This window comes from Temnothorax americanus, unplaced genomic scaffold (genome assembly GCF_048541705.1).
Source record: "Temnothorax americanus isolate GAGA-0224 unplaced genomic scaffold, ASM4854170v1 Scaffold47, whole genome shotgun sequence".
Taxonomy (NCBI): domain Eukaryota; kingdom Metazoa; phylum Arthropoda; class Insecta; order Hymenoptera; family Formicidae; genus Temnothorax; species Temnothorax americanus.
In genome coordinates, this window is record NW_027509624.1 from 561,013 (window position 1) to 581,318 (window position 20,306).

The 20,306-nt window shown below is 38.3% G+C and overlaps 1 protein-coding gene across 12 annotated transcripts in view; it reads left to right on the top strand.

The window, feature by feature from the left end:
- The window catches only part of Ih (hyperpolarization activated cyclic nucleotide gated potassium channel Ih), a 141,447-nt gene extending 121,169 nt beyond the window's left edge, over positions 1–20,278 (top strand). For 8 of the 12 annotated variants that reach the window (XM_077417057.1, XM_077417063.1, XM_077417060.1 and 5 more), the window contains 7 exons: positions 4,947–5,096; positions 5,542–5,760; positions 5,881–6,027; positions 6,279–6,396; positions 6,536–6,824; positions 7,921–8,056; positions 8,298–20,278. In XM_077417057.1, the coding sequence (XP_077273183.1) occupies positions 4,947–5,096; positions 5,542–5,760; positions 5,881–6,027; positions 6,279–6,396; positions 6,536–6,824; positions 7,921–8,056; positions 8,298–8,444 (1,206 nt within the window). In that variant the 3' untranslated portion in view covers positions 8,445–20,278. Of the gene's footprint in view, positions 1–4,946; positions 5,097–5,541; positions 5,761–5,880; positions 6,028–6,278; positions 6,397–6,535; positions 6,825–7,920; positions 8,057–8,297 lie in introns of those variants that run through there. The other 4 variants (XM_077417058.1, XM_077417062.1, XM_077417066.1 and 1 more) reach the window with 2 other exon arrangements.
- The last annotated feature ends 28 nt before the right edge of the window (positions 20,279–20,306 follow it).

The window sequence follows — 20,306 nt, forward strand, 5'->3', positions numbered from 1 at the left end:
ACGGAAAATGATCATCATTCACGTTATCACGGGCGTTTTAATAAAACTATAATTTATATAAAAAATGGCTTCCGAGTGTCGCAAGCTCAACTAGATATATTCGCGAAATATTTCAAAAATTTGTAAATCCCACAATTTTCGCCTCGAAACTGAATTATTATGTTCGACCAGTGAATCAACTAAATCAATCTCCTTACCGAGGGTAACGAAGAGCAATAATTTGTAGCATCGCGCGAGAATCGGATGAACAGATTGTTGATTTAAACCGATCTGCCGACTGCCGTTCTGTCGGTGTCTCGCGCGAGGACCGGGAGCGGGGCTGACGAGGTTAATTGGACGGAGGAGCTGTACGCTGATTGGCTCGTTGGTTTATTACAAACATTCAGCTTTTACTTTTTCCGCCGCATTATACATTACATATATATACCCGCAGCAATAGGCTATGCTTCTATACATTCACCATCGGCACCCGCCTAGCGATGAGAAAGTACATGTACATAACTATGTGTGTGATATATGGACAGTTTAGAGGCCCACGAATATAGATATAACGAAGAGAAACGCCTGGCTCGGTTAATTACGAGCCGCCCTTGCGCAAGCTCGGCGTCACCCCGCGGATATGTAGAGGCCCCGATTTGCCGACGATCGCCGACCGACAGCGCGATATTCGACGTGAAAGTGAACGAACGGGGATCGGTTGTCAAAAGTCCGGCGTGACGCGTCCGACTCAAAACAATCGTATACTCGTGTTAAACCCTTCCTCTCTCCGTCTCTCTCTCTCTCTCTATATATATATATATACATATATATTGTATTTTTCTCTCTCTGTCTTCTCACTCTAACTTCCTCTCGTTTACTATTTGACTGTTTGTTGTATCATCTACGTCTCCTCTATCCTTCCGTATTGTATATACCCCACCTTCCTCCCACCGATCCGCGATCCTTCCGCGTCCCGTGACCCGATGGACCCGCGACCGCAAACCGCCTGTTTCCACGCACTATCTTGTGAAACTGCTTTTGATCGCTAGACGGTGTGCACGATCCTGTGAAAACGAGCGCACGTGATTGGGCGTCCCTTCTCTGTCGCTTTATTGCAAAAATCGCACACTGTGTATCAACTATGTGTACCCGAGGTGTATCCGCTACCTTAGATATAAAAGTGCAGGAGGGAAATGGATACGCACAGACTACACGCGCGAGCGCTAATGGAATAACAAATTAGGATGCAATGCGTATGAAAGTAGAGAGCTCGCTTATCCTCCCTTACCGCTGCTCTGCAAACGATTTTCACCCTGTAACCACCCTCGCCAGCCGCGCGTCTTACCCACCGCTCTTGTCCGCTCTGTCGCTGCCCGTTTCCCAGCTCTGTCGCTGCTTCTCGGCCGAGAAAGTGCACCTTTGTCTGTGTAATACCGCTGGCTATCTGTGTGCTTGCAAATTCAGAAAAAAAAAAGAGAAACGAAGACACGATAGAAGAGCGAAGACACTTCGCTTTCTCGCTTCGTGTTGCTTGGCTTGCGCGAGGCTTAACAACGTTTGATTTGGCAGCTGCGTTTTGTTCGTCGTCATAACGTCCTCATATAACGTTCATATGCTCATAATCACTCGAATTCGTCTCGGCCGAAGTGCGAGGAACTCTCACTCTCCCCACGACAAACATCTCTCTTCCGTGAACCCCGTGTATACCTCGTCTCGGTTGTTCTCTGTTTGTGCCTTTAGTTTGCAGTACTCACTTTTTTTCCGATGTCGTTTTAGAGCGTTTGTTTGTTGCCACTTACAATCGCCATCCGTTAATTAGTGCGCTGACTCATTGATCGTTGATTGTTCACTCATCATATCGTGGAAACATAACAGAATCAAGCTTTCATCTTTATCATGGACCTGCGTGACTGTCTCGTAGAAGAGAAGGTTGTTGTTTAGTTACAGTGAATCGTTTACCTTGTGTTTCCTTCTTTCTTCTTTTCCTCTTTCTTTGTTTTTTTTTATTATTATTATTCTTGTTGATTTACGAGGCCACGCCACGCACGTACACATACGTCGCATCGCTCATTGCGGCATCGACGATATACGTATATGCGTGTGCGCATGTACCGTGTATTTCACGTGTGTACACGAACTTTTACTTGTAGACCATCAGGTAATGTATTGAGCTATATGTGGTTTAGCCCGTAAGTCTCCCATGTTCTTACTTGTTTCCCGTAGGCGCAGAAACAGTTACCATTGATCATCATCCATGGAGTATCATGACACCCGATAGATACTAGCCAGTATCCCTAATATTTTGCCGCATCTAGATAACCAGAGATCCGCGCTTCATCGAAATCCTACGGCGATTGGGCATCGATGCATCTCTCGTCGCACCTTTTACATTGTTGCAATCTTAACGACCATGTCTACGATAACTGTAAATGGCGACTCTTTTACGACCAGGTTTCCGGTGTGATCACACAAGTGATAAAGCTATGCAAGCCAGCTTCATACAATTAATTGAATTTTATTTATAAATATCATCTTATTGGTATAAAAAAATTTTCTGATAAGATTTGAAATAGCTTAATTGTTAAAATAGCGTATTATTATAAATGACGTGACTTGAATTATTGTTTGCTTATAAACTTCGTGAACATTTATCAATTCCTACAATTTTATCGCAATAAAATAAAGAGAGAGAATATACGGAATTTTTCCAAAACGCATGGAACTAAGTTATCTTCAACAAAATGATACATCTATTTGAGCTTATTGTGCGCCATTATGTCATTACTGTCGGTACTGCAATGGCTCTGTCACTTCTGCGGTTTAAGTGCAAGAGTATAATTACCTAACTGTTATACAGGGGACAGGTCCCACTGCCGTACGATTTCAAGATCATTATATACCGCGATTGCCCAAGACTCGACAAGGATCTCGTAAACAGCTTCAACTACTCCTCGCTTTGCTGTCGCTTAGATTTTTTTAAATAAATTACCGACAAAAATTTTTCACCTGACCAACGCGAGGCAAGTTCGCGAAAGTATCAAATTTCTGGTGAGTTGTAAGAGCACGAAAGTATATCGAGGATGATAGATACGATGGGCGATAAAAAGAGAAGGCTCCAAGGTTTGAACTGTACTTGCGGGTATTTGGGCAAGCGTGTTTAAGTTCGGAAACTTCAGTTCGTCGCCGCATATAACGGAGCCGGATTCGGGAGAATTTTCTTCGCACGTGCCCTGTCGACGGCGCCGTATTGGAAATTCATTTGCGCCGCCGACCGGGCATCCGAACGGGATCTCTCGAACGCGGAGACCGAACAGAACACGGTGCATGACACTCATTATTGCAGCGCGCGTGTCGCGTTTCGTTGCGAGTGCCGCACGCATACGAGTGCGGAAGCAGATATATATGTCATCGCCACATATGTACATACGTTATGTACATACCCATGAACATGAGTCGCACTTCATGATACCTTCAACGATCCTTAGATAACTCTATCCTTATCTCTCGACTAACAGGAGGACGCTGAGACTAGCCGACTTCAACCCTTCGAGTAATTTATCAATCGCTCTTTGCCGATCCTAATTGGTTATTCGTTATAAAATCAAATTAATCTGTTATATATAATTTCTAATTATGCGTAAAAATTTTTTATAAAAATTTATAATTACATATATAAAAATAAATTATAAAATATATTTGAGTTTAGAATTTTGACTCATTGTCTGCAGTCATTTGTTACGTTCGCATAATGACTTTATTAAAAATAGCTGCGAGTCGCTTCAGTCGCTTGTTGAGATTATGGCTGCGTTCGGATATTCACTGGAAGTACTGAAAATCTACAGTTTACGTGACGTAAAATATAGATTTTTCAGTACCTATTGACAATAAATATCAGAACACAGTTTGTGTCTGTTAATTTTTTACTTCAATGCGCAATATTACCTGAAAAAGAGGAAGTAATCGTGCGTATTAATTGTTGAGAAGATGCAACTCTCTGCTCGAGGGATAATCATCGAAATAAGACATGGATCGGAATCTCGAAGGGTTAACTCGACAAATTAGCCATGTCGATACGGTCTCCGCGTGTTCTCCAGCTTTTTATTTTAGTACGGACGGATTCCCATATCGTACTTATTGCGCACGATAAAGCCGAACAATTTGCAATTCACGTTTGGAACCGAACGGACTACATCGACGTCATTGGATGAGCGTCGATTTTCTTCTTTTTTTCTCTCCTTTTCACGTACGTCACATCATGAACATTTGGCGCATAAGCGGTTTGAGAATCTTGGCCCAACCAGTTGCAAATGATTGATATTTTTTTGTTAGAGCATTCGTAGAGTAACCAGTTATTTATCAACGTTTTAGGTTACATTGAATTGTTCTTTTGTGTGCCACGTGATGCGTATTTTCTAATGTAGCATGCTTTTCTTAACGGACGAGAAAAAAAGTCCCGAGAGTATGAGAACGGCGATGACAATTTAGGAAAAGTGTGACACACTCACTCGAACTAAATAATATCCGCGCTAAGATCTGAATGCGTGAGGATTGATTCTTGCTTAATATTTGTCAATGATCGAATCTCGATTTTGAACAAGCTTTTCCCCCAAAATTTACTATATTATAAACGCAGGCATGACTTAAAGAGTTAAAAACAAACTTCGTTCTTCATAGAATTTGCACTAAAATGTTGGTTAAAAAAATTATTGATAGACGATCGGATCTTAGTGACGGAGTCACGTAGTTTATTCAGTATTCCTAAATCTGAGCAACAAAAACAGTAATGGAACAGTTGTATTCGACGAATTACATATCTACCGCGTTTTTGTGCAACACTCGCTTACTTGCTGTACACTACGCAATCGGAGCTTTGGATAAACAAGAGAAGTTTTAACCAAAACGTGTGAGAAACATCCCGACGCGCCCGATCCGGGTTGAGAGTAAAGCTCTAACGTTGTTGTTGGCAGTTCCTGAATATGGCGTCGGTGTTCATGAGGATTTTTAACCTGATCTGCATGATGCTCCTAATTGGCCATTGGAGTGGCTGCCTGCAATTCCTGGTCCCCATGCTTCAAGGATTTCCCAGTAATTCATGGGTGGCCATTAACGAGTTACAGGTGAGTAATCAACGATATTATTTGAGTACATTGCACGCCCCACGATTCTAATAAACATTATAAATGAATATCAGAAATAATCCGTTCAATCGATTCCTCTAAAGCTCCCCATTCGCTCAACATACTTTTATTACCTTCTTACGCATACGATTAATTCCTCTTCTTTTAAAAATTACTTACTATAATTACTTAATATATAATTATTTAAAATTGTTTATAAACAAGTGTGTCTCTTTTCAATGTGTACAAAAGAAAAGTAATAATAAATTCTACGCGACGACAAAAGTCAAAGATCGCGGAAGTTATTTGGCGATTTGGCAAGACGCGAATTTTCAAGGAGTAAAGATCGAGCCAAGCTCCATGAAAACGCTCTGCACTTTGTGTCGAAATTGTCGATCGATTTGGAAAATACATTTCCGTGTTACGACATGACGCCTACTTGCAGGACTCGTTTTGGCTGGAACAATACTCGTGGGCTCTCTTCAAAGCCATGTCGCACATGCTGTGTATCGGGTACGGTAGGTTTCCGCCACAGTCCTTGACCGACATGTGGCTCACCATGCTCAGCATGATCAGCGGTGCGACGTGTTACGCTCTTTTCCTCGGACACGCGACGAATCTCATTCAATCTCTCGATTCCTCGAGAAGACAATACCGCGAGAAGGTAGAGATTACACGTCATATATATATATATATATATATATATATATATATATATATATAAAACAATAAAACGAACGACCGGAGTTCGCCGAAATTTAATTCCCGTTCGGTTTGTCCGTAGGTGAAACAAGTAGAGGAATACATGGCCTATCGAAAACTACCGAGAGAAATGAGACAGAGAATCACGGAGTATTTCGAACACCGGTATCAAGGAAAGTTCTTCGACGAGGAGCTGATTCTTGGAGAGCTCTCGGAAAAATTGAGAGAAGTACGATAGGATCCGTATGAAATATTTCAATTGATCAAGATTAAAAATGATTTATGTACAATATTTCTGAAAAAGCGTAACTGCGAGATTGAAAATCCAAGAGATCTCTCAATCTTTTTCAATCTAATTGACGATATTAATAATCAACATAATACCGATCTCTTTAGAACCCGTCGAGAAAATTTACGATATTTAGATATTTATAGATTAAAGAAAATGCAGGTGTCTACAAAGATTACAATTTATTTCAGGATGTGATAAACTACAACTGCAGATCGCTGGTGGCGTCCGTGCCCTTCTTCGCTAACGCCGATTCGAATTTCGTCTCGGATGTCGTGACGAAACTCAGATACGAAGTCTTCCAGCCAGGTATCGGTTGTCATAGACGCGTTTTTTTTTTTATCCGCGCTACATAAAACGTCTCATTTAGCGTCACGACACGAGAAGGTATTTTCTCGCGCGTCGCTCGAGAACCTCGTGTGATATTCGAACGTGTACGTATTCGCAGGTGATATCATCATTAAGGAGGGTACGATCGGCTCGAAAATGTACTTCATACAAGAAGGCATAGTCGATATCGTGATGGCGAACGGCGAAGTCGCGACCTCGTTATCGGACGGGTCTTACTTCGGCGAAATCTGTCTGCTGACGAACGCGAGAAGGGTGGCGTCGGTCCGGGCGGAGACCTACTGCAATCTCTTCAGCCTCTCGGTGGACCATTTCAACGCCGTGCTGGACCAGTATCCCCTGATGCGCAGAACGATGGAGAGCGTTGCCGCGGAGAGGTATAAGCTTTGGTTAGGTTTGTTCTATCGAGTTGGTGTGCTAATAGATGTCAATCATCACTCCCACTCCCATCAACTTTATTTGAGCATTTTGTACTGTCCGGCAAAACGGAGATCAGTCATTTGCTGCCTGTGGAAATCATGTCGCTCTCGCCTCAACATACCGATTCTCGTATGTGTTTGTTAGAACTCGAACGCTTGTTTTACACACACGTACACACACATACGTCAATGAAATTTTGTTAGAGGAAAAATGAAAGAATAAAAGCGATATATTGTCGTCTATTGACTTTCTTGTGCTCTTGAGCGAGACAGTTGGAGAGTTGGGAAGAATTTGAGACAAATTTATGATGAAAGCGCACTAACTTACGATATTTATAATGAGTTGAGAGGGTTAAAATCCGTTCGAAATATCTTTCATGCAAAGATACGAACGGAATTCGTTTTATATTCATATGCATGAGAAGGAAAATATCCGATGTAGTAGCGCATACTTCATGAAATCGGATATTACCCGATTGAATAAATAACAATTGCAATTTAACTTCGTGACAAAAGTTTTATACTCTCGACACATTCACTACATAATAAATGTTCTGTTTATAATTTGGCATAACATATTTTATAAATTATTTGAAGTACAATTTTTGTCACACGTCCGCGCAAAACGCGGTTCTCATGTAAATTTGATTGTATAAAGAATTATATCGTAAACTTGTAAATTATTTTCTTAATAATACAAGATTTTCGCAAAAAATATTTACGATGAAAAAAAATACCTACTTGAACGAAAATCGAGATTCGCTATTTTATTATTTATTTTACTTATTCGCATATCATATTCGAAATACGAAATTCCGTGACCAGTGTGGCAAAAATAACTAATTTTTTTTATCAGTTTATTTCACTCGATTACCTTTAGCAGTGCAAGTAGTATCGAAACAAATAATAATCACTGTTGAGTACAGATGATAAGCGGCGGGTGTTATAAAGCGCCACGAAACGGACGAATCAATGTGCTGCTAAGTGGTTTAGAATTTGATGTGAATAGTAGTCGGTTATGTCCCGTGCGACGTTCCCTACGCTTAATCATCACATCTCTTTGTAGGCTAAACAAGATCGGGAAGAATCCTAATCTGGTGGCTCATCGCGAGGAGGATCTTGGCAGCGAATCAAAAACGATAAACGCCGTAGTAAATGCGCTGGCGGAGCAGGCCGCCCATGCTAGCGCCAGTGAGGAATCAGTAAGTGTACGAACAAATTTGTAAAATCTGCTACGATTAAGCTACGAATACGCGCATTTTTATGGCGCTTCTTTTGTCAGCCAAAAAAAGAAATACTTTCTTATATTTTTTTAATCTTATCAATTGTATATAACTTGTCCCTAATCTGAACGGCTGGACGAGACAAGTCCCGTGGTGTTCCGATATCTTTACAAAAATGAACGGACGCGCGTGAGTCATCTTGTAAAATTTATCATTTCAGGTACATAGTATGGAGCTCAGAACGCTGCCGGGTTGCCTCTTGCCCAGACCAAAGTCTGAGAACAATTTCGCGAGCCAAGAACTTACGAGGGAAGGACGGAAAATGTTTCACAAGAGCGACACTTTCCACAAAGATTCGTATCAATGACGACACTCGTTTTACTAGCATATGCAGAGATACTAACGGCTCCATGTTGGACGAACGATGGAACTTTTCTTATCGATAGGACAGCTGGTGGTTTTGTGCTCGGTGCTAGGGCGATCCTATAGCAGCGGTCTATACATAGATATCGGCCATGCCAGTAGTCCTTTAGCAATCGATTTATAGCGCCTTCTTATATTAATCTGACGGCATTTTCGTCCAGGACCGCAAAACCGCCACAATCGAGTCCTATGCTCCAACTGTGATACAGATCCGGCGAAAAATTAAATATTTAAATACTAATAATGACATATAAAAATCTACATAAAACATGTATCGCAAAATAGTTCCGTGATGAAAAGAAAAGGTTTGAAGAATAAAGGAAAAACTTTTACATTTTAGGTCCCTTTATCTTTCAAACTTGGTTCGACTTCTTTTATTTAGAAAATAATGACGAAACACTCCATACAATCGCGAAGTTTTAATCTTTCACGAACGCAAGGTAAAGAAAAAAAAAAGAAACATCTTTATCACGGTTGGAGAACATGGAGCTGCATTTTACGCCGTGTCTCTTCAAGTGCAATATTAAAGATGGATGGACGCAGCAAAGAATGAAGATCTCAAAAACGACGAAGAGCAGGCCTAGAAGTTTATAGAGAATATGTAGTCCCACATCGTGGGGAAAAAAATTAGGCATAATCCTAAGTAACAGCAGTGTAAACAATGCGTAATTTTCTGTGATTTTGCAAGTTGACGTTTCGCACCTTAGGAAAAAAGAAAAAACAGCATAATCTACGTGAGAAATTAGAACGCTCTTTTTTTTTAAGGCAACAACTAACATAGAGAGATCGTATGTCCTAAGACCAGATTATTCCGATTAAGTTGACGCGATTTATCTTTAGCTTTGTACTGCATTAGAGCCGCGTAAATAAGTGAAACGAATAATGTATAATACTCCGTGCGGGGGGAAAGAAATAGAAGAACGAGGAAAAGAAAAGGTTCACGTAGGATGAGCTAGAAATATCTTACCGATGAAGGCTCTTTTTCTGATTTCAGACGCGAAATAAATTTGCGTTTCGTAACCTCGCTTTTTTTTTTATAGAACCTCCCTTATTTCGCTACGTTTTAATTAATTTCAACAGTATTAACGGCACTAAAGCCGAATGAAGATTACATGTTGCGACTCAATGTCGGATACATTCGATAGACCGTCCTGGTACAGAAATATGATCGGTAAGAGGGAAATTACGGTCGCGCATTTGAAAATCCGCGGACGAATCCAGAAAAAGAGAGAGAGAGAGAGTTTGAGATGCGATTATACGAATTAACCGGTTCTACAAATGCTACGAGGGCCTGAAGGCTGTGTTTACTTGTTGAGAGTCCTTCGGGCCACTGTGGTTATATGTCAATGAATGAATATTAAGCGTAACGTGAGCAAAGTATCTTTTTATGAGATGAAAACAAGATAAAACGCGATGTACTATAAAAGAAGCTATAAATACTATGTAATAAATTATTATTATTGTTACGGTTATTACTTACAATGATTACTACACCACTACCGCATAATTAGGCAACTAAATAAATTACCAAAAAAAAAGGTACAGATATACATATGTATAATAAAGTATTATGCATAGTGGTTAAATATCGTGTTGCAAGATAACCCTATAATGTTCAGCTCTACGTGCGAAATGGTTTGACACCGACTAAACCGATACTTACTAACAGTTTATACATCACAATCCCCGCGGAGCTTGATCTGTTGTATTCCGTTTAGACAACGTTTTATAACTACCAATATCTTCGAGGCCAACTGAACCATACCGATCGATCTCGCTTTGCGTATTTTATAGACGCTAATCGAAATCAAACAAAGTATTTTATTTCAAATACCTCCTAGCAGAAGAGGATTCGACGTAAAGAAGTTTTCGAAAGATAATTATAGTACTAATTTAGTTCACGATTATAAATCCTAACGTGCTCCTGTTCTTAATCCCGAAGAGCGCAAGCTGTAGTAGTACTTCACAACATAATGTGCTCCTGAATTTCTATAAGATTATAACAAAGCAAATATATTTTTATCAAATTTATTTTTTTTTAAATAGTTTTTTTCGACAATTTACATATAAAATTAATAAAGTCAACAAATTTGTTTCAAATAGAGTATGTTAGTATCTGTATTGGGCTCTTCAGGATTAAAGAAACATCCTTTCGACGTTAGTAAACACGCGATCGAATGCAGCCATTCGCTTTTATTTTCTCTCAGATTCGAGATTTGCGGTGCTCCCTTCCGCGTGAAAAGTAAATCGGTCATCCTCTATTAAAAATAACGCCCGAATGTTATTTTTACTTGTATGATGACGAGACTCCATTAACGGGCGCACGATCGAAAGGAGTGAGCCGATCGTTTTTTCTAGTTGACGCGTATATACACGTTATCGCGCGAATACATGTATACATATAATCTTCACGTAAGAGTCTAGACGCGCGTTTCATACATATGCATATGTAAACATGAACACTTACACACGCGTGCGAGAGGGAGAGAGAGAAAATGAAAAAGAAAAAATACCTATTTTTCATGTAAAAGAGACATAGTTTTTTGTCATTATTTACATCTTCAACACACATCTCATCCTAAATATGTGTGTGTATATATATATATATATATATATATATATATATATATACTATATAATAGCCACGAGAGAGTGTAAGGAGAGAGAATGCGTACGAGAGGTCAAAACATTCCAATGGTAGAGTAGTCGTAGACCGCATGATCGACGTTTTTATAGTTTAATCTGTACGAACGGTCTAGGATTAATCTGCCGGTTCGGGCCTAAAAGGTACGCGCTATATAAATATTATAAATAAATAAAAAAAAAATATATATACATATACATAAAACATTGTTACTATGCTCCGAGACGAGTGCGAGGGAAAGAACGAAGTGATTGTATACAAAAGAAACAAAGGAAGAAGCTGTTCTCTTACTACCACTGCTAAACTGATAGACACTATTTAGCCACTGTCTACTTATGTCGATAAAAACGAAAAAAAGAAAAAGAAACTGCGGCAAGGAAGTGCTGTGTTAGTACTCAACTCACATACACATACAATATATTACGTGTACATAATACCGTACGTAATACGTACATGCGCGTATATGGAGATACGCATGTCTATAGCGCACTACAAAAAAAAAACAGATAGGGGAGAACAACTCTTTAGGATTAGAGAGATCGTGTGACTATTTGAGACGTGTGAACCTTACTCCGTAAACGCTAACAGACAAGAGTGAGACACTTATTAAATAAAAACAAAAAAAAAGAGGTGAATATAGTTTTTGTATTGAGAGGTCAGGTCGCGCGTGAACAGCGGAATATAATATTGGCTCAGGGGGGAAAGGGGAGAGAGGGGGATAGATCCGGAAATCGGAAATGGACGCACATAGTGTCCGGCAGCGAATCGACAGTAAGAAGCCCGGGATACAAAAAAAATAGAAAAAGAGATATATATATATAGAGAGAAACGCAGGTCTACATTCGTTGCAAAGAACTAACTCTGAATAGCGTGCACCGGATTGCGAGAGATACAATTGTCGTCCGAGGCTGATTAAAGTGCGTCAATTTAGCTGCGATCTACATAGAGCATGCAGAACGGGATGCTGCGAGGAAAAGGAAGAGATCGTAAACGGCTGTTTCAAATTTCACATATCAATCGTTCTGTTGAAAGACGTCGCGAAAGTATACACGCTGGATGCGAGAATTGTTTTTACAGCGCGCTCGGTAAAAACGCTTTGACTGGCATAGCGTATCGTGCTCATTTATTATTTTTCTTTTTTAGAATCTTCCGATCTTGCAATTCACAAAGCAGACTTAAGGCTTGGACAAAATTTCCACGTATTTACATCTCTCGAGTATCCATCGGTAATCTCGCTCGCGCTAAATAAACACGACAGAACGACCGTCTAAAATTATCTTCTCTTCGAAGTAGGTTTACTATTTCCGTTTCCGGTTTCAAGGATCGAAAACTGTAAGAACGATCGACAAAGAAACATGCGACTGTCCAAAGCTAAATGAAACGCTATTAGATGATCCGCTGTTAAGCGTTTCTCAACAGTTCTTGCACGCGGTGACACGATACTCTCGGAACGATTACGATTTGTATTATTTCATTCTTACATATATTATTCCGTTATGTGCTGCACATTACACATTGCACTATTAAATATATCTTCAATATTGAATAAAATTATTGCAATTGAATAACGTTATATACTTTGGCGACTTTGATAAATATGAACGTATCATTTTTTTTTATCCGCATTGTCCGTTTTTTCTAGAACCGTTTCGAAAATCAAATGTGATTGAAACAACGAATTATGTGCACACATCAGAGCTTGCGCGTGCGGTAATTCTTGTACAGCATTAAACAGAAGTGTGTAATCACGTAGATCTAAGAGTTGCTCGAATGTAGTGGTGCTATTACAAATCACAATTTTTCTTTTGTTTGTAAAAAAGCCATCGATAGCCGCATACCGAACTTCGCGATCGGAAGAGCAGCAGATGATCCTTCGCCAAACGTCGCGACACTGTCATCGAATTTATAATATGTCCGTTTCGATAATATATATCTGCTGCGTAATCTCACATTCAAAATTATATTTTAAAATTATATTTCGATTTTTTTTCGTACTTCTGTCTAAATCTCTCTAAATATCGTGACACCGCGTGAGTAGCCTAGAGAAACCTGCGCAGTACGTCTTGTAAAAAAAAAAAAAAAAAATTAAATGAAGAAAACATTACCCTAGCGTCAATTTTCTACGAAAGAGTTTTCTACAGGGTTCACACCATGAGCGGGAATCCGACGTCGTGCTTATGGTATGAATATGTATGTACGCTGTTGCGGCGCTGGTATGAATCTACCGACGTTTTTTCTATTACACGTTATTGCGTTTGTAATTACGATCGTTTTTTCGAGCGTGCGAAGGAAAGCGGACCGTGCGAGAAAAGATTATCAGTTATAGTAAGAGCTTGCTATAGAGACTGGACAAAGAATGAGAGGGAAAAGAGATTTCAATGAGATGCTTCAATTTTTCTATGCGTCTTCGCTTCCGTCTTTTTTTTTAGCGATTCGAAGATTTACTTGACGTTTTGTAAAATAAAATTTTCTGCGGGAATTTAGCTGCATAGATCGTACGAAAATTTGGATGAAATACATGGCAGAGTACGAATGTTGCGGTTCTCTCTAGAAGCACATTGCCGGTATCTCTTGCGATGCTAATGGCGTAGCTTGTGCAACAGTACCCTTAAAGATCTACGATTATTTGAAAATATTAATATTGAAAGAATCCAATAGTTGGACTCTTTTGTTGAATACGTGCAAAATGAATAACTTTATAACAGGTTTACCTGAATTTACGTGGAAATTTCTATTTAAATTTCTATAGTAATTCGAATCGCGAACGATTATTTTCAGTGACGCTACGCCATTACTCGCAAAAGATCTAACATGTGCCATAAAAATACAAAGTAATAATAAATACACGAACCATGTCATTCTACGCTGCTGTGCGCATTTCATTTTAAGGTCAACTCATGCTGTGAGTAAGCAATAATTAATAGCAAGCGTTTAATTAATTCGAACGAGGAAATCAATCGGACCTTCAGCTAATAACGCTTGGTATGTACGAATATCTCAAGCTATCGTACGACATCTCGGAGATGCAGTTGCACCTCGTTTAGACGTCACTCTTTATACCGGGTGAAAGTTAGTAGCCGTATGCGTTCTGATGGCCGAAGGAACACACACTCGTACTTTTCGAGATCTATATAACTTCTTCTCGTTTTGCGATTTACGTAGCAATTTGCAATTCGATATATTTTACTAACGGGATAATTAAGCGTACAAATCTAGATTGGAGGAACTGCATGCGATTAGGGAAAAAAAAATTAGCGCGGGCCGCGAATGTGCAAGCCGCATACCTATATATTATATATATATAAATAAATTCGAATCGAGGTCACACTTCTTTTCTAACGGGGGGTCGTCGTTTCTTTTTAAAACCGATTCGATCCTAGCCTGGCTATATTATATATATATATATATATATATATATATATATATATATATATATATATATTTAGGGAATTAACTGGCCGACTATACTTTTATAAAGTGTACGAGAAGTATTTCACGCGCGTATTTAGACATCGGCACCTTTAAAATATACTTGCCATAACAAATGCCTTAGCAAAATGTTACTGTATAATTGAGATACCACGGGGGAGAAGGTATATAACTATAATAAGTATACACATGTCATACGCATAACACACGGTACATACAAACACACGAGACACACACAAACAAACAATAGGCAAATGAGTCAAAAGCCAATGCACATCAAATAAAAAACATAAGTAGAAAATAGTATCTACATTCACCGCGTGCACGCATAAGATATACCGTGATCGCGATCGGTCGCGATAGATATTATACGTGTAATTACGTTAGCAAATAACCGATAGAAGTTGAACGATCACTCTAAAACAGTGTATGCGAGACTTCTCAGAAGCGCACGAAAATATAAGTAAGGAATGAAGCGTGCAAAGTGAGAGTATATAATTAAATGTAATATATTAAGATTGAATTACTTCTAGCGAGTGAAAGAGCGATCATTAATCATGTACATACCATCGATGGCAATACTCAACTTCACCCGTCCATTTAGTTTCTACCTACGTCATAACGTTTCGCGTAAGAAAAAGCTGAATTCTACTATTCTTATCTGTTATTAAACTCCAGAGTTCATCTCGTAGAAAAAAAGGAGTCAAACAGACAAGGGTCAGTATGAAAATCCAATTCCTTCTAAATATTTTAATTTTAAATGTCATCGCGCCTTAACACATATGTCATATGAAAAAAGAAAAATCGCAAACGTTAGATACTAAAGAATATAGGATGGAAAATTCTTAATGTAAAAGAGCAGAACATATAAAGAAATCTAATTGATTTTACTCGCGAATCTTTTCTTTATATCTTAATCGCGATGTTGAAAAGACATTGAAATGGATTACGCACGGTTATTAGTTGTTTCAATTATAATAAAAAACTATTTCTCGCAATATGTCCAACTGATTAGGTCGAAATAATTTGTTCAAATCGTGCGTACATTATATTTTTACCTTTCAGCATTACAAGCATATATGTAAATATACGCGCGATACGTAATATTTCTCAATTAGTTCCGTCGTAAATATTCGCGATTGTAATTAGACGAATTTCTCAGGCATGTGGGATTAAGCAAATACTAAGCCAATACGATGCCGATCGATTAAAAGGATTTCTCAAACAATACTCAAATATAAGATTCAAATTCTGACAACACAAACTTCGTGTTTCGGTATTATCGATTCATATCGGTATCACTTGTTGAAACTCGGCCACTTGATGAATCAAATTATTAATAATGACATACTATTTAAGATATCATACATTCTGCAGCAATATATTTTATGACGTTTACTCAAAAGCGTTCTTAGTTTTTATCTGAAGAAGAACGTCTTTTTTTTTTTAGTGCATATCGTCACGTATTGTGTCCTGCCTGCCGACGAAATTATACATGCACCTGCATGCATACGTATATAACAATCGGATACAGCATGACGAGCGTGAATGCATATACACGTGCAGCCCAACATACAGATATACACACATAACACACACGTACATGCATACTCCGAGATTTCACACAGTATCACACTAGCGACTAACTAGTTGAAGAACTAAAGTATGTATAAAAAAATGAGAGTAAAAAAAACAATATCAAGTATCAAAGGTCAATGGCAAAATAGTTGAAAGACTCTAGCTTTGTGGCGAGGAAAACAATTATTTTCTATGCTATTATTTAATCACTGATAATGTAATCTATGTTAAATATGCCCGCGCGTACGTGTACATACATACATTGCAATACGTCCATGCTTAACGAAGCTTCACGAACTAAATAATATGCAAAACGCACGACTACGACGACGACGACTGCACATTTCTTATCTGACTCTTAGAATTTCCATATCGAAGTGTTTCTCGCTGGAGATTATTTTCCGACTGTCGCTATCGAATAACGCATTAAATGGTCGTGTTACTGAATGTACACGGACGTGCGGACAGACTTGTACATATATATAGAATGAATTGCAAATAAAATATTACAAAGCGACACGCGTTCTACCAGTGAAGTCAATCGCGATAAATCGTATAAGTAGCGGAGAAAACAATTTCAAGAGAAACAAGTACTAAGGCTATAATCACGTAGTGGGAAAAAGTAAACGATGTCTTTTTATGCTGAAGTCGGCGAAAATAAGGCAAACGTTTGTATATTTCGTCAATAGGATTTCCACACGCAATTACGACGCGACTAACGTAAACGCCTGCGAATACATTACTCTGATTTCTCGGTCGTGATGAGTTATTGGCGAGTGTCATAATTAGGATTTCAATCAGCGTAAAATCTGTTCGTTCGTTGTTGCAGCGTTAGTTCGCCAAATCGGCTTTGCGATAAATATTTTGCAAAGACTTTACGTTACCGCATAATAGAAGGTAAATGCGAAAGAAACGTATATCAAATGAAATGTAAAATTAAAAAGATTTACGTAACACTTTTCTCGCGTATCGCAAAATATGATAACGCGCTCGTAATTTGTAAAAAAAATTTAAAGAATAGACTTTCTGGGACTGTCCTCGTTTCTAGACGGCACTACGCTGATAAAATGTTAACTTTACTTTCGTAATAATCATTAATGAACAGATATTAATATAATTTAGTGCCTTCGCTGCTATTTATTCTAAGAATAAATACTTTGGTGCAATTAGTATTGCCTGTTCGAGAAATTAATTTCTCCTCGTACCATCCTATAACTCATGTAAAGTTTTCTTGAATGTGAGTGTATTATATCCTATTACAATTTTGCGCGTAGCTTTTTCTACAAATAAACATAGGAAGTAACTTTGTGAAAACATAGAGGAAACTTTGTTTTACTAGTTTTGTTTTTGTAGTACAACAGAAGCGTGTGAGTAAATGATTAATACACGAGTAATTAATGTGAAACTGTTTTCTACTAATCCTTCTTTTCTAACTTGGTTCAATACTTAACAAATACATTTAAACTTTGAATGTCAATAAATGCTCTAAAAATCTGGATACTGAATTTGACATGTACTACAAAACAAATAATTGCAAATATTCTAATTTTTAAAATTGTGTTAAATTTTCACGCATCTCTTTACTTATTCGTTTAAACATAAATTACCCATAATTATATTTCTAGACTTCAAATTATGAAAGTGTTTTTGGGGTACAAATAAGAGACATCTACGTATCTCACTTAAAAATTTGGTGATAAGTGTGCAGCAAGCATTTCGTGTAAAACAATTAATTCAGAATATCTTCGCAAACATTTCGTTTCTTCGTTTTTGTCAAACAAATTCATTGCAAAAAAGAAGCCGGTTATGTCAAAGCTCGCAATCAATACGAATATATAATACGATACTTGTCATAACAGCGAAACCACGATTATCATCAAATACGTCGATATTGATTGCGTTGCGTCACAACATAGGACGATAAATATGATAATATCGGGGTAATTCCAGGTATGATAATATTTTCCATTCTAAACTTAATTATCTACCGAGATTGTATAGGTATATAATTAAAGCGTTACTCTTGTTACATTTCAACGCTTATATATTGCGTTACATTGCACCAAGAATTCTCTCATAAAGTTTCAATCCGAATTTAATTGCACTACTGTTCATGAAATAATAAATTTTTCTTGGTGAACTGATAGTACATAAAATCATATCGTTTTTTTTTGCACGTTGAAGAGCATTTTATTAATACATTCGAGTTTGTCTTCTTTCGAATTCAAATTTCGATAGTATCGCTTGCTGAGGACCATGCATTCACATGTCTATAAAATTGTAAATTTTATAAAAATTGAAGTATGTTAAAAATTACAAAATGTAATCGTATAAAAGAATAAAATCGTATAAAAATTAGCTTTTTAAGCAATTTTTAAAAAGATAATTCAATGTAAAATATACAATTATGTTAAAGTGTCAATTTACCTGGTTCTTTATTCATCTCGAATATTTCTATTCCAAAATCTATTTCGTACTAAATCAGTTCGTGTAGTGGCAAATGATAAATCGAACCGATTAGTTTGGAAAATAATTGCGTCGTAATAAACGAATCCATGGTCTTTAGATTGCAAAACTCGAGCAGTCTTATAATCCTATCAAAAACGAGCCAAAAACCGCTCCAGTCCAAATAAGAACGCGACTGCGATTGAGCGATTAAGTGTGCTCGCGTGTATTCGCGACCTTTGCAAAACAAGAGATTGCTATGCGTACGCTTTGAAGCTTGGGAAACGAGAGTGCCGAATATTGCGTGTGTATTAGTAAATTATGCGACACTCAAACGAGGACAGCGACAGCGACAGCGACAGCGACAGCGACGACGACGACGACGACGACGACGACGACGACGACGACGACGACGGTGACGACAAAAACGAAAACGTCAAACTAGTTTATTGTAAATTACCGCTCATGAGAAACGAGAACGAATGGGAATTGAGTACCTATGTACATTGAATATACATATGGGTATATATCCGCGTGTACAGCCGAAGCCTAATATAGTATGTAAATAAGCCAAGCGGACAATACATGGAAGAGAGAAAGAGAGAAAGAGAGAAAGAGAGCGAGAGCGAGAGAGTGCGGTGATAAAAAAAAAGAGAAAAACATGAAAAACGAATGATGTCGCGCGTTGCAATAAGCCAGCGGAGTTCGCAAGGGAGAAAGCTTTCGATTCCAGGCACAAACAAGATTAATTAACTCGCTGTTAACAAGTGTCGTGACAAATGATCGGACTGATGATGTAGCGTAATAATACCAACCTCTCCGTCTCGGGCGAGACTTTTCTCCACGTGCGAACGAGCCGATCCTGTTGACGGGTTAAAAAACAAAAGAGATAATAATTAAAAAAAAAAAAAGCTTTATTACAGTCACTCGAAGGAGGAATTGAACGGACAAAAATTAAACGGCGGGCCACTGATCGATCGGCAGGCTTTATAGCCCCAGTATCGATTTAATTAACGCATATATATGCATCAACGGGTCGATGGAATTGGCGTCAACTGCTCCGTTAAAATATCGTATCGATGCATCGAGAATAATAATAAATAAAAAAAAAGAAGAAGAAGATAGACTTGAATCCCTAACGATGGGCGCACGCTTCGATATTTCATTACGGGGCTCACGAAGTGCGGAGCGCGATAGCCGGTATATTTTAACAGACCTCTCACGTCTCGTCGCTGCTGTACAGCCCCTTTACATTCAGTCTTAATCAACAGCGAAGGCGTTTATCGATTTTACAATGTAGGTATCTTAATACATAGGCGTATACATACTATTGCGACGCGTATAAATCAGTGGAAATATATACATAAAACGGCGGCCGAGACACGGCGGGCATATACAACAAAGTGATATACCTGTAATGAAACGACTGTATACATATGTATCGAAGAGAGAATTATATCGTATGTAATCGTTAATGACGTTAAATGCACACTGGTCGTATATAGCGATGATATTTTTTATCGGAAGTGCTCAGCGAAGTCTACTGACCCACATTGACTCACTCACTGACTCGCTCACTCACTCTGTCACTCCGATCACTCACTCTATCCACTCTCACTACAGTATATATGTTACGAATATGTGCTTTATATAGTTTAACAAAATAAATTATTTCAAAAATTTACAGCGTCTAACGCCTCCCATTTCCAG